Source organism: Oncorhynchus keta, unplaced genomic scaffold, assembly GCF_023373465.1.
Source record: "Oncorhynchus keta strain PuntledgeMale-10-30-2019 unplaced genomic scaffold, Oket_V2 Un_contig_753_pilon_pilon, whole genome shotgun sequence".
Classification (NCBI taxonomy): Eukaryota; Metazoa; Chordata; class Actinopteri; order Salmoniformes; family Salmonidae; genus Oncorhynchus; species Oncorhynchus keta.
In genome coordinates this window covers 236034-251255 of record NW_026289522.1, presented here as the reverse complement: position 1 = coordinate 251255, position 15222 = coordinate 236034, and the positions used below count along the sequence as shown (strand labels likewise).

General features: G+C 46.5%; 1 protein-coding gene across 2 annotated transcripts; it reads left to right on the top strand.

The window, feature by feature from the left end:
* The first annotated feature begins 640 nt into the window (after positions 1-640).
* cryaa (crystallin, alpha A) lies at positions 641-15021 on the top strand. 2 transcript variants are annotated; one of them, XM_052511794.1, is made up of 4 exons: positions 641-773; positions 5996-6288; positions 11314-11436; positions 13964-14269. In XM_052511794.1, exons 2-4 carry the CDS (start codon positions 6091-6093, stop codon positions 14174-14176), a joined length of 534 nt encoding a protein of 177 aa, XP_052367754.1. In that variant the 5' UTR covers positions 641-773; positions 5996-6090; the 3' UTR covers positions 14177-14269. The 2 variants fall into 2 exon arrangements, with proteins under 2 accessions (XP_052367754.1, XP_052367753.1); XM_052511793.1 differs by lacking the exon at positions 641-773 and having other exon boundaries at positions 5878-6288; positions 13964-15021.
* Positions 15022-15222: the final 201 nt, after the last annotated feature.

Below are 15222 nucleotides of genomic sequence, written 5' to 3'. Positions count from 1 at the left end.
GGAGTTGTAGCGATGGGACAAGATAGTAGCTACTAAAACAATTGGACACCACGAAATTGGGGAGAAAAAGGGATACAATTCAACAAAAAAAACACAAAGAATGTGTAGAGTGAAAATGCAGGAGCTTTTAATAGTAGTTTGAGATTCCATTGTGGTTAAGATAAATGGTGCTCTAATGATGTTGACCCTAAGCCATTACCTGTTTATAATGTACAAAGTGGCTGCGTGGCCGAATTCTCTGGACATCTCTTCTCGATAGCTAAACAACCGAACCTTCTGTGATAGAATGTATAGCCGAGCTGTGCATATGAATAACAGTATCAGCAGTTACAACACACTACCACTAGGCGGCAGTGAAAGAGCATAGATTTGGTTGATCTAACATTCTATGTATGACTGCTCTCTAGTCTGCTTGGGCTTGCAACAGTTTCATTATTTAAGGTACTGTTTAGGGTTTTAAAGGGTACATCCATTTTTGGACTTTTAATTAATTACATTTCTTGAATACAACTTATAAATGCCCCATGAGCTTAGTTCAACTGATACTCTACTAGGGCTATCCAACTCTTACCCTATGAGGTCCAGAGCCTGCAGGTTTTCTGTTCTACCTGATAATTAATTGCACACAGCTGGTGTCCCCGGTCTAAATCAGTCCCTCATTAGAGGGAAACAATGAAACAAGGCAGTGGAACTGGCTTCGTGGTCCAGAGTTAAGTTTGAGGGCTCTATATCATCCAAACATGGTTAAAACCATAATATTGATAACATGGATGGTGAGTCCTCTCATAATTGTCATTCTTGTAGGCTAGAAATGTCCTTCAACCATGCAAACAGAAAGCTGTTTAGTTATTACATGTTAACACATTATGACCAATCCAAATCACACTTCAAATAGCAATGGGGGAAAAAAATCCTTTATTTAACCAGGCAAGTCAGTCAAGAACAAATTCTTATTTTCAATGACGGCCTAGGAACAGTGGGTTAACTGCCTGTTCAGGGGCAGAACGACAGATTTGTACCTTGTCAGCTCAGGGATTTGAACTTGCAACCTTCTGGTTCTCTAGTCCAACGCTCTAACCACGAGACCGTTAATTGAGTTTTGAATAATAGTGACTTATTAATGGCTAAACTAGTCAATTCCTGAAGTATTCTAGCTACTGTACAACTAGCTATAGTAAGGGTAGGCAACACTGCTCCTGGAGTGACACCTTATAATGTTGATTTAACCAGCCTGGAAGATCAGGGGTGTTGAAGTTAGGACATCACTGAACTGACCAGTTGGCCAGGTGTGGTGAAGTTAGGCCATCACTGAACTGATCAATTAGCTCAGTTGGCCAGGTGTGGTGAAGTTAGGCCATCACTGAACTGATCAATTAGCTCAGTTGGCCAGGTGTGGTGAAGTTAGGCCATCACTGAACTGATCAATTAGCTCAGTTGGCCAGGTGTGGTGAAGTTAGGCCAGGAACAGGGTTGCTTACCCCTGAGCTAGAGCGAGCACACAGGCCCTAAGCAAGGCCTCTAAAGGCTTCCTTCCTTCTATCCTTCTATCTATCCAGCCTTCCATCCTTCCTTCTTCTCTCCTTCCATCTTTCCTTCCTTCCTTCCATCCTTCAGTAGTGGTGGTTCAGTGAATCACACTTATGTGGTGAGTAACCTTTCCAGAGGTCCAAACCCCCCCAATTTAGCTCAGTGTGCTAAAACAGTCTTGTTGTGCACAGGAGACCTGGATTCAAACCTTGTCTACCACATTTCCTTCCTGTCCTATTTCACTATCATTTTGTGATCAGCTAAAGGAAGGAATACAAATCAGACTGTAATGGTAACATACACAGTCGGCATGTATAAAAGGTGCAGTGAAATGCTTCTGTGCTCCCTCAACATTCCAGAACACAAATCAATATCCCCACACCCTCAGGTTAGCCTCAGGTTAGCCCCAGGTTAGCCTCAGGTTAGCCTCAGGTTAGCCTCAGGTTAGCCCCAGGTTAGCCTCAGGTTAGCCTCAGGTTAGCCCCAGGTTAGCCTCAGGTTAGCCCCAGGTTAGCCTCAGGTTAGTCCCAGGTTAATCCCAGGTTAGCCTCAGGTTAGTCACATGTTAGCCTCAGGTTAGCCTCAGGTTAGCCCCAGGTTAGCCTCAGGTTAGCCCCAGGTTAGCCTCAGGTTAGCCCCAGGTTAGCCCCAGGTTAGCCTCAGGTTAGCCCCAGGTTAGGTTACATACCGCTGTTCCAACTAGAGCTGACGATGAATAACCTGACCTGTCTAGCGTACTGTAGGATATACACAGACCAGGGCTTCTATTGTCTGGCTCATTGATAAAACCCTCTCTGCCCCTAAAACCTGCTGACAGGGCTGTAACAAGGCCCAACCCCAGCTACGTCCGGCACCCCTATCCTCTCCCCCATCCCCCTCTGGCCTCCATCCAGCCCCACAACGTCCCCTAAGCGCTCGGCCCTGGCCGAGGCCGGTTGGTCTTGGCGGGTGAGTCTGTGGGCTGGAGAAAGGGCCTGGCCGGTGCTTTGTATAAGCCTCTGTGCTGGACCGGGTGAAAGCCCAGCGGGATTAGGTTAATACAGCAGGGGGCGAGGCCCGGAGGGAAGTCACCGGGAGAGGGATCAGAGCCATGGGAACTGGGGGTGGGTGCAGTGGGCGTGGAGGGGTCTGTTTGGGTGCATAGCTCCTCTCTCTGAGTTCTTAGGCTTTAATACACACACACTGGTTCAGACACACACACACACACACACAATTGTTCAGACACAAAAACACACAATGGTTCAGACACACACACACACACACACACACACACACACACACACACACACACACACACACACACACACACACACACACACTATTGCTTTAGAAACAATTTTGCACGCTACTTCACACAAACACAATGATACAGACACACACACACACACATACAGTGGGGCAAAAAAGTATTTTGTCAGCCACCAATTGTGCAAGTTCTCCCACTTAAAAATATGAGAGAGGACTGTAATTTTCATCATAGGTACACTTCAACTATGACAGACAAAATTAGATTAAAAAATCCAGAAAATCACATTGTAGGATTTTTAATGAATTTATTTGCAAATTATGGTGGAAAATAAGTATTTGGTCAATAACAAAAGTTTTTGTTTCCCTGCTGTTTCCTCTGCCGTTTCCCCTGCTGTTTCCTCTGCTGTTTCCCCTGCTGTTTCCCTGCTGTTTCCTCTGCTGTTTCCCTGCTGTTTCCTCTGCTGTTTCCTCTGCTGTTTCCCCTGCTGTTTCCTCTGCTGTTTCCCTGCTGTTTCCTCTGCTGTTTCCCTGCTGTTTCCTCTGCTGTTTCCTCTGCTGTTTCCTCTGCTGTTTCCTCTGCTGTTTTCCTCTGCTGTTTCCTCTGCTGTTTCCTCTGCTGTTTCCTCTGCTGTTTCCTCTGCTGTTTCCCTGCTGTTTCCCTGCTGTTTCCCTGCTGTTTCCTCTGCTGTTTCCCTGCTGTTTCCTCTGCTGTTTCCTCTGCTGTTTCCCTGCTGTTTCCCTGCTGTTTCCTCTGCTGTTTCCTCTGCTGTTTCCCTGCTGTTTCCTCTGCTGTTTCCCTGCTGTTTCCCTGCTGTTTCCTCTGCTGTTTCCTCTGCTGTTTCCCTGCTGTTTCCTCTGCTGTTTCCCTGCTGTTTCCTCTGCTGTTTCCTCTGCTGTTTCCCCTGCTGTTTCCTCAGCTGTTTCCTCTGCTGTTTCCTCTGCTGTTTCCCTGCTGTTTCCTCTGCTGTTTCCTCTGCTGTTTCCCTGCTGTTTCCTCTGCTGTTTCCCTGCTGTTTCCTCTGCTGTTTCCCTGCTGTTTCCCTGCTGTTTCCTCTGCTGTTTCCCCTGCTGTTTCCCTGCTGTTTCCCCTGCTGTTTCCCTGCTGTTTCCTCTGCTGTTTCCTCAGCTGTTTCCCTGCTGTTTCCCTGCTGTTTCCCTGTGTTTCCTGTGTTTCCCTGCTGTTTCCTCTGCTGTTTCCCTGCTGTTTCCCTGCTGTTTCCTGCTGCTGTTTCCCTGCTGTTTCCTCAGCTGTTTCCCTGCTGTTTCCTCTGCTGTTTCCTCTGCTGTTTCCTCTGCTGTTTTTCCTCTGCTGTTTCCTCAGCTGTTTCCCTGCTGTTTCCTCTGCTGTTTCCCTGCTGTTTCTGCTGTTTCCCTGCTGTTTCCAGCTGTTTCCTCTGCTGTTTCCTCTGCTGTTTCCCTGCTGCTGTTTCCTCTGCTGTTTCCTCAGCTGCTGTTTCCTCTGCTGCTGTTTCCTCAGCTGTTTCCTGCTGTTTCTGCTTTTCCTCTGCTGTTTCCTCTGCTGTTTCCTGCTGCTGTTTTTCCTCTGCTGTTTCCTCTGCTGTTTCCTCTGCTGTTTCCTGCTGTTTCCTCTGCTGTTTCCTCTGCTGTTTCCCTGCTGTTTCTCTGCTGTTTCCTCTGCTGTTTCCTGCTGTTTCCTCTGCTGTTTCCTCTGCTGTTTCCTCTGCTGTTTCCTCTGCTGTTTCCTCGGCTGTTTCCTCTGCTGTTTCCTCTGCTGTTTCCCCTGCTGTTTCCCTGCTGTTTCCTCTGCTGTTTCCCTGCTGTTTCCCTGCTGTTTCCTCTGCTGTTTCCCTGCTGTTTCCTCTGCTGTTTCCTCTGCTGTTTCGTCTGCTTTGTCCCTGCTGTTTCCTCTGTTTCTGTTTCCTCTGCTTTGTCCCTGCTGTTTCCTCTGCTGTTTCGTCTGCTTTTTCCCTGCTGTTTCCTCTGCTGTTTCCTCTGCTGTTTCCTCTGCTGTTTCCTCTGCTGTTTCCCCTGCTGTTTCCTCTGCTGTTTCCTCTGCTGTTTCCTCTGCTGTTTCCCTGCTGTTTCCTCTGCTGTTTCCCCTCTGCTGTTTCCCTCTGCTGTTTCCCCTGCTGTTTCCTCTGCTGTTTCCTCTGCTGTTTCCTCTGCTGTTTCCTCTGCTGTTTCCCTGCTGTTTCCTCTGCTGTTTCCTCTGCTGTTTCCCTGCTGTTTCCTCTGCTGTTTCTGTTTCCTCTGCTGTTTCCCTGCTGTTTCCCTGCTGTTTCCCTGCTGTTTCCTCTGCTGTTTCCTCTGCTGTTTCTCTGCTGTTTCCTCTGCTGTTTCCCTGCTGTTTCCCCTACTGTTTCCCTGCTTTGTCCCTGCTGTTTCCTCTGCTGTTTCCTCTGCTGTTTCCCCTGCTGTTTCCTCTGCTGTTTCCTCTGCTGTTTCCTCTGCTGTTTTCCCTCTACTTTACATTCCAAACTGGTCAATCGGACAAATACCCATCCTCACAATGTTTGACCGCTGCTGTTGTGATGTTGACCTCTCCACGCCCTCACACAGCCACGCCCAGACTGTATTGTGACTGAAGTCTGCTCTTCATCCCAACAAAGTACCAGAACAATAGTGTATGTGTGTGTGTGTGTGTGTGTGTAAGACAGAGAGAGAGGATGAGCATGTCGGTGCTCCACACCCAGACAGGTTTAATTCCCATCCCCCGTATCCAGTGTCAGAAACCCCACCAACCACAGGAGGCTGCTGAGGGGAGGACGGCTCATGATAAACCATGTTTTTGATTTGTTCAATACCATTCTATTTATTCTCTCCAGTGATTACTATGAGCCAGTCCTCCCATATTAAGGTGCCACCAATCCATTTCTTTTCACCCCTGACCTCCTGATTCTCTCTCCGTCTCCCCCTCTTCCTCACCCTCTCCACAGGCCAAGCCTCGGCTTGTTTTGTCAGAGCCTTGTCGTCCGGTTGGCGCTGGCACAGGTCCCGCCACGTTACGAGGGCCAGGTTGTAGCTGGACGGGCCAGCGGGCACTCCACCCACCGATTCTGCTGACTGAGCCCGTCCCACCATGAGATAATGCCATTCCACAGAGATCTGCACTAAAGCCTCTCTTTTCTGCCCCACAGGTATATAAAGAGGGGGCGGCTGCAGAGGACACGCACCACTTGGGACCCCTACTCCTCTCTACTACTACTGCTACTACTACCTCTAGTCCTCCCTCACGCCTCTCTCTCTCTACTCCTAACAGAACACAGGCACTAGCGAGCCGAGCTAAAGCAGAGCAGCAGGAAACCGTCTGTATTGAGTTTGGGCCCGTTGAGCTAAAACCTAACCTACGCTAGTATGGATATTGCCATCCAGCACCCGTGGTTCAGACGTGCCATGGGCTCCATGTATCCCGCTCGTCTCTTTGACCAGTTTTTCGGGGAGGGCATGTTCGACTATGACCTGTTCCCCTACGCTGCCTCCACCATCAGCCCCTACTACAGACAGTCGCTGTTCCGCAACTTCCTGGACTCCACCAACTCTGGCATGTCTGAGGTAACAACTAACCTGTTCAACTTGACTGATCACTGTGCTCAGCATTGGAAGTGTTCAGTTTACCAGGCTAACCTGCTCCGTCCTCTGGGGAAGAATAGGATCCACTAAGACCTATTCATTCACCATCATTCTAAATCTGTAGTCCCTTTAGTTTAGTTCAAACTACCCAAATGTATGATTTGCATGTTTCTTGTTGTCTATCTTTATGGATAGAAAGCAGACTTGGTTGTCAGTGTTTGATGGGGAAAGATGTAATACTTCATAGACAGAAGATGTTGTCCTGGCTAACAGAGAGAGCTTGTGTGTCCTTGGGGGAATCGAATCATCCGCAGGTCGTTGCTGTAAATGAGAATGTGGTCTCAGTCAACAGACCTGGTAAAATAAGGGTGAAATTAATCAATTGAAGCAGAGTTATTAGTGCCATGATGCATTGGTTACATCCTCTACAGTTTCATTGGTTGAACAGTATGCTGTTTTCCTATAAAAAAAAAGAGGATTCGCAAAATGGACTGAGATTGGACAGATTTGACTCGTACTGTAATTGGCCCTAAGGTGGTCTATGTGTACATATCTTTCACAGAGAAACTAAATGTATTTAATCTAGGAGGCCATGACTGAGCATTTGTAAGGCTTCTCCCCTGTGTGCAGTCTCATGTGTTCTTTCAGGCTTCCTAAATGGGTAAACTAAACCATGATTATCACATCTGCCCCCTATAAACAAACTTAGGGTACAGTGCTTAGATTTTGATCGCGATGTGTAATACAGTAAAATCGACCATTCATTACTAATACAGGGAGATGTAACAGTTATAAAGAAGAGAAAGCTGAGTGGGGGAGACAAGGACATGACCCTGGGGAAGTCGCTATACTAAATCAGAGAGAAGCAGTAGCACTAGCCAGATCTGTTATTGAATGGCTATGACAGCAGTAGCACTAGCCAGATCTGTTATTGAATGGCTACGACAGCAGTAGCACTAGCCAGATCTGTTATTGAATGGCTACGACAGCAGTAGCACTAGCCAGATCTGTTATTGAATGGCTATGACAGTTCCTCAGTAACACTAGCCAGATCTGTTATTGAATGGCTATGACAGCAGTAGCACTAGCCAGATCTGTTATTGAATGGCTATGACAGCAGTAGCACTAGCCAGATCTGTTATTGAATGGCTATGACAGCAGTATTCACTAGCCAGATCTGTTATTGAATGGCTAGAGACAGTAGTACCCACTAGCCAGATCTGTTATTGAATGGCTATGACAGCAGTAGCACTAGCCAGATCTGTTATTGAATGGCTATGACAGCAGTAGCACTAGCCAGATCTGTTATTGAATGCTACGACAGCAGTAGCACTAGCCAGATCTGTTATTGAATAGCTACGACAGTAGTAGCACTAGCCAGATCTGTTATTGAATGGCTATGACAGCTAGCAGCCAGATCTGTTATTGAATGGCTATGACAGTAGTAACACTAGCCAGATCTGTTATTGAATGGCTATGACAGTAGTAGCACTAGCCAGATCTGTTATTGAATGGCTATGACAGCAGTAGCACTAGCCAGATCTGTTATTGAATGGCTATGACAGCAGTAGCACTAGCCAGATCTGTTATTGAATGGCTACGACAGCAGTAGCACTAGCCAGATCTGTTATTGAATGGCTACGACAGTAGTAGCACTACTAGCCAGATCTGTTATTGAATGGCTATGACAGTAGTAACACTAGCCAGATCTGTTATTGAATGGCTATGACAGTAGTAGCACTAGCCAGATCTGTTATTGAATGGCTATGACAGCAGTAGCACTAGCCAGATCTGTTATTGAATGGCTACGACAGCAGTAGCACTAGCCAGATCTGTTATTGAATGGCTATGACAGTAGTAGCACTAGCCAGATCTGTTATTGAATGGCTACGACAGCAGTAGCACTAGCCAGATCTGTTATTGAATGGCTATGACAGCAGTAGCACTAGCCAGATCTGTTATTGAATGGCTATGACAGCAGTAGCACTAGCCAGATCTGTTATTGAATGGCTATGACAGTAGTAGCACTAGCCAGATCTGTTATTGAATGGCTATGACAGCAGTAGCACTAGCCAGATCTGTTATTGAATGGCTATGACAGCAGTAGCACTAGCCAGATCTGTTATTGAATGGCTATGACAGCAGTAGCACTAGCCAGATCTGTTATTGAATGGCTATGACAGCAGTAGCACTAGCCAGATCTGTTATTGAATGGCTATGACAGCAGTAGCACTAGCCAGATCTGTTATTGAATGGCTATGACAGTAGTAGCACTAGCCAGATCTGTTATTGAATGGCTATGACAGCAGTGCACTAGCCAGATCTGTTATTGAATGGCTAGACAGCAGTAGCACTAGCCAGATCTGTTATTGAATGGCTACGACAGTAGTAGCACTAGCCAGATCTGTTATTGAATGGCTATGACAGCAGTAGCACTAGCCAGATCTGTTATTGAATGGCTACGACAGCAGTAGCACTAGCCAGATCTGTTATTGAATGGCTATGACAGCAGTAGCACTAGCCAGATCTGTTATTGAATGGCTATGACAGCAGTAGCACTAGCCAGATCTGTTATTGAATGGCTACGACAGTAGTAGCACTAGCCAGATCTGTTATTGAATGGCTACGACAGTAGTAGCACTAGCCAGATCTGTTATTGAATGGCTACGACAGTAGTAGCACTAGCCAGATCTGTTATTGAATGGCTACGACAGCAGTAGCACTAGCCAGATCTGTTATTGAATGGCTACGACAGTAGTAGCACTAGCCAGATCTGTTATTGAATGGCTATGACAGCAGTAGCACTAGCCAGATCTGTTATTGAATGGCTATGACAGTAGTAGCACTAGCCAGATCTGTTATTGAATGGCTATGACAGTAGTAGCACTAGCCAGATCTGTTATTGAATGGCTATGACAGCAGTAGCACTAGCCAGATCTGTTATTGAATGGCTATGACAGTAGTAGCACTAGCCAGATCTGTTATTGAATGGCTATGACAGCAGTAGCACTAGCCAGATCTGTTATTGAATGGCTACGACAGTAGTAGCACTAGCCAGATCTGTTATTGAATGGCTATGACAGCAGTAGCACTAGCCAGATCTGTTATTGAATGGCTATGACAGCAGTAGCACTAGCCAGATCTGTTATTGAATGGCTATGACAGCAGTAGCACTAGCCAGATCTGTTATTGAATGGCTATGACAGCAGTAGCACTAGCCAGATCTGTTATTGAATGGCTATGACAGCAGTAGCACTAGCCAGATCTGTTATTGAATGGCTATGACAGCAGTAGCACTAGCCAGATCTGTTATTGAATGGCTATGACAGCAGTAGCACTAGCCAGATCTGTTATTGAATGGCTATGACAGCAGTAGCACTAGCCAGATCTGTTATTGAATGGCTACGACAGCAGTAGCACTAGCCAGATCTGTTATTGAATGGCTATGACAGCAGTAGCACTAGCCAGATCTGTTATTGAATGGCTACGACAGCAGTAGCACTAGCCAGATCTGTTATTGAATGGCTATGACAGCAGTAGCACTAGCCAGATCTGTTATTGAATGGCTACGACAGCAGTAGCACTAGCCAGATCTGTTATTGAATGGCTATGACAGCAGTAGCGCTAGCCATATCTGTTATTGAATGGCTATGACAGCAGTAGCGCTAGCCAGATCTGTTATTGAATGGCTACAACAGCAGTAGCACTAGCCATATCTGTTATTGAATGGCTACGACAGCAGTAGCACTAGCCAGATCTGTTATTGAATGGCTATGACAGCAGTAGCACTAGCCAGATCTGTTATTGAATGGCTATGACAGCAGTAGCACTAGCCATCTGTTATTGAATGGCTATGACAGCAGTAGCACTAGCCAGATCTGTTATTGAATGGCTATGACAGCAGTAGCACTAGCCAGATCTGTTATTGAATGGCTACGACAGCAGTAGCACTAGCCAGATCTGTTATTGAATGGCTATGACAGCAGTAGCACTAGCCAGATCTGTTATTGAATGGCTACGACAGCAGTAGCACTAGCCAGATCTGTTATTGAATGGCTATGACAGCAGTAGCACTAGCCAGATCTGTTATTGAATGGCTATGACAGCAGTAGCACTAGCCAGATCTGTTATTGAATGGCTACGACAGTAGTAGCACTAGCCAGATCTGTTATTGAATGGCTATGACAGCAGTAGCACTAGCCAGATCTGTTATTGAATGGCTATGACAGCAGTAGCACTAGCCAGATCTGTTATTGAATGGCTATGACAGTAGTAGCACTAGCCAGATCTGTTATTGAATGGCTATGACAGCAGTAGCACTAGCCAGATCTGTTATTGAATGGCTATGACAGCAGTAGCACTAGCCAGATCTGTTATTGAATGGCTATGACAGTAGTAGCACTAGCCAGATCTGTTATTGAATGGCTACGACATCCTGCTATCCTATACAGCTGTAGTAGATGTTGCTGATTGTCATAAGAGAGTACAGAGAACAGAGAGGTCAAATACCCCTACTACTGGAGCTGTAAACAACGATAAGAAGTGCATTTTGCAGTTTGCAAGACTATTGCAAGTACGTTGAAAATGAGCGGCAAATGGAATGCACTAATCTTGAGTGATTCTCAGCAGGGAAGAGCTCAGAGACTGCTGCAGTGTTATCCACCAAGTCTAAACCATGCTCTGTCCTGCCCATAATAGACTGACTCATTCCATTACTAGCTCAAACTGCATTTCAACTTGGGTTATATGCCAGGATATCAGAATTTCGATGTCCAAACAACATCGAGTGTTTTGGTGACTAGTGACATACATTTTGTTTTGCAGCATCTATACTCACTCCAGAAATGGATAATCTTCTTCATATCTCTCTGAGATATGACTCCATGACAACATATAGAACTGAACTGATATGGGGGGAAAAAAATACATTTCAGAAGATGAGCATCACTGTGGTTACCAGGTTCCCGCCACCCGTGACCTTTAACCCCTTTCCCTCTATCTCTCCAGGTCAGGTCCGACAGGGACAAGTTCTCTGTCTTCATGGATGTGAAGCACTTCTCTCCTGATGAACTCAACGTAAAGGTGACTGATGACTATGTGGAGATCCAGGGAAAGCATGGAGAGAGACAGGTGAGACCTCCCACCATCGGTGACCCCTGGTTGGATGGGTTAAGATTCCATCCCATCTAAGCAGCACCCACCCTAATCTCCCTGGACGGGCAGGCTGAGCTAGCTCATAACTACCACTGTGACTTGTGGTAGTACACCCACTCCTGAGTTCAAACACAATCCCTCTACTATGGCTTGGAACACCAATGCCTGGTTTCTCACATGTGCACATATATATCAGTGGGGGCTGCTGACGGGAGGACGGATCATAATAATGTCTGGAACGAAACGAATAGAATGGAATCAACACCATGGAAACCATGTGTTTGATGTATTTGATACCATTCCACTGATTCCACTCCTGTCATTACCACGAACCCATCCTCCCCAATTACCAACCTCCTGTGACATACTGCCTATACTGTACATGTATAGTGTGAGTGCCTGCAGGCCTGTCATTACCACGAACCCATCCTCCCCAATTACCAACCTCCTGTGACATACTGTCTATACTGTACATGTATAGTGTGAGTGCCTGCAGGCCTGTCACATGGAAACCTCCTGTGACATACTGTCTATACTGTACATGTATAGTGTGAGTGCCTGCAGGCCTGTCACATGGAAACACCCTGTGACATACTGTCTATACTGTACATGTATAGTGTGAGTGCCTGCAGGCCTGTCACATGGAAACCTCCTGTGACATACTGTCTATACTGTACATGTATAGTGTGAGTGCCTGCAGGCCTGTCACATGGAAACCTCCTGTGACATACTGTCTATACTGTACATGTATAGTGTGAGTGCCTGCAGGCCTGTCACATGGAAACACCCTGTGACATACTGTCTATACTGTACATGTATAGTGTGAGTGCCTGCAGGCCTGTCATTACCAACCTCCTGTGACATACTGTCTATACTGTACATGTATAGTGTGAGTGCCTGCAGGCCTGTCATTACCAACCTCCTGTGACATACTGTCTATACTGTACATGTATAGTGTGAGTGCCTGCAGGCCTGTCACATGGAAACACCCTGTGACATACTGTCTATACTGTACATGTATAGTGTGAGTGCCTGCAGGCCTGTCACATGGAAACCTCCTGTGACATACTGTCTATACTGTACATGTATAGTGTGAGTGCCTGCAGGCCTGTCACATGGAAACACCCTGTGACATACTGTATATACTGTACATGTATAGTGTGAGTGCCTGCAGGCCTGTCACATGGAAACCTCCTGTGACAGTAGTTGAAGCAACAAGCGCACCAGATACTGTCATCACTGTGCTTTCCAGGTCAGTGCATTCATCCTTAGGCAGGTTGCTCCTTCCAACTACCTAGACAGAGCCACTGCTACAACAACCAGCATGAACCAGCCACGTCCTCAAAGAGATGCTAACAAGATGTGTTATTAGATTCAACATTTTGAGTCAGAGGAGAATTTCTCAACCTAATTCATGTGTGTCGAGCACACCCACCCACCCACCCACCCACACCCACCCACCCACCCACCCACCCACAGCCTTGTTTTGTTTACTCTGGGAATTGGTTGGCTTACGCGCATTGCCCCTCATACGAATTCAATTCAACCCTTTTCAAGGCCCATGTTCAGCCAGGATGAAGTCCAACCAAGCAGTTACGTGTCCTCAGATGAAACTATAAACACGGACACACTTTGCTGGGAAAAACATCTCCAATGATAGGGATTCCTACATAACCAATGGGACAACAAAACAAAAGGATTTAAGAAGAGGGTCACATGACTTAACCCTGGCTTTCTACTTCCTGTGTAAACAAGCAACAAATCGGTCACCCCAGGGGTACCGCGGGTAATATTTCACCCGGTGAGGAAGCTGCCTTCTTTCTCCTGGCAGTACTGTAGGGCTTTACTGAGCAACTCTAAGAGAAATCATTTCATTTTCTGGGCCACACGGTGACACAGAACAAATGTGATGTATGTTAGTCATAGAGGTGAACGTGACCCACAATGTTTTGAGTTTTCCTTTGTAAGAGTTAAGAGTCATTAAATTAGATTACAATATGCTACTTATCTCTCAATTCAATTCAATTCAATTCAATTCAAGGGCTTTATTGGCATGGGAAACATGTGTTAACATTGCCAAAGCAAGTGAGGTAGACAACATACAAAGTGATGTTGTCTCTTTTCGCTCTTTCTTCTCTCTCTCTCATCATTTATTTTCATTCTGGATGTTAGTGGCCTCCAGGGACAGTCTGAGTGGGGGAGCCGTTGTAACTAAGGAACGTTTTGCTTTCTCTTACGTCCTTTCTGCGTCATTCCCAGCAGCCGCATATGTTTTTTTCTTAGAGTGCTGAATTCATATGGTTAGGCCTGTATCTGACAGTGTGAAGGGATAATGATTTAAAAAGCACCATAAAAAACATTCATCATTTTCCATCTAAAGTGTTGAACGTGGACACTACATCGTTACTCTCATCCTCATTTACATTTACATTTAAGTCATTTAGCAGACGCTCTTATCCAGAGCGACTTACAATCACTACATTTGTCTCTCTCTTGTCTCCAGGACGACCACGGTTACATCTCACGTGAGTTCCACCGCCGCTACCGCCTCCCCTCCAGCGTGGACCAATCGGCTATCTCCTGCACACTGTCCACCGACGGCCTCCTGACCCTTTGTGGCCCAAAGGTCACCGGTGGAGGTGGCGACCTCGGCCGTGGCGACCGCAGCATCCCCGTCACCCGCGACGACAAGACTAACGCCGCCCCCTCCTCTTAAGAAGACGGTCGTGCTGCCGGCTGGGTGGCACTGGGGATGCGGGGGGTGTCGAAGGGCGGAAGGGGGCATGCGGGGGGGGGGCTCTCTTCCAAATAAAGCAGCCGTGTGGTTGAGGCAGGGTGCGGGGGGCTGAACAACACATTCCTTTACCCCCAAAGTCTCCCCACCCCCTCGCCCCTCCCCTCCCCACCCCCTCGCCCCTCCCCTCACCACCCTACCCCAATCCCTCTCTCCCTGACTCCACACTTAGAAGATATCAGTGTATTTCTAGTCTAATATTTTCTCCTTTTTTAGACCACGCTAGACTATTATGGCAGTATTAATATTCTGGCTCTGATTATGACTCATGACCCATGAGGATGGATAAAGAGAGGGATGGTTGGGGCTTGGGGGGGACAACAAAAACAAAAGGATTTAAGAAGAGGGTCACATGACTTAACCCTGGCTTTCTACTTCCTGTGTAAACAAACAACAAATCGGTCACCCCAGGGGTACCGTGGGTAATATTTCACCCAGTGAGGAAGCTGCCGTCTTTCTCCTGGCTGTACTGAAGGGCTTTACTGAGCAACTCTTTCTAAGAGAAAGAGAGGGAGGGAGGATAGGGGGGAGTTAGGGTTAAGTACGTACCATTGTCTGGTCCTATAGGACTGCTGTAGTACTGAAAAGGGCTTCCATCATTGGGCTTATACCACCACCTGGCTTTTTTCCATTCCTGTGTCACGACTTTTTCCAAACCTTCTCTCTTGTCCTTTGAATATTTCCTGTCCTGTAGCGTTAGCCCTGTTCAGCTGATATCTGCTCAACCTGAGAAGTAGAAACAATAAAACTGTAATATTAACCAAGAAGCAACCCCTTGTCTGTACGTTCTCTGTTTCATCAAGTATTCATTGGATGTGAACGTATCCATTGCGCAGGTCAACCGCAAAGCTACTGAGCAAAACTAGACCACATATTCATTGTAATAGAGGTGAGAGTGTTTACTCTCTAAGAGCTGTGATCAATCTTATCCCTTTTTTCATCAGTCACCTAAATAAGTATGAAATAAG

Bases quoted from the DNA above. Each gene is read 5' to 3' on its own strand.
- cryaa (XM_052511793.1), top strand. From the start codon at position 6,091: ATGGATATTGCCATCCAGCACCCGTGGTTCAGACGTGCCATGGGCTCC. The intron at 6,289-11,313 runs GTAACAACTAAC...CTATCTCTCCAG, and splicing joins CCAACTCTGGCATGTCTGAG to GTCAGGTCCGACAGGGACAA. The intron at 11,437-13,963 runs GTGAGACCTCCC...TCTTGTCTCCAG, and splicing joins GAAAGCATGGAGAGAGACAG to GACGACCACGGTTACATCTC.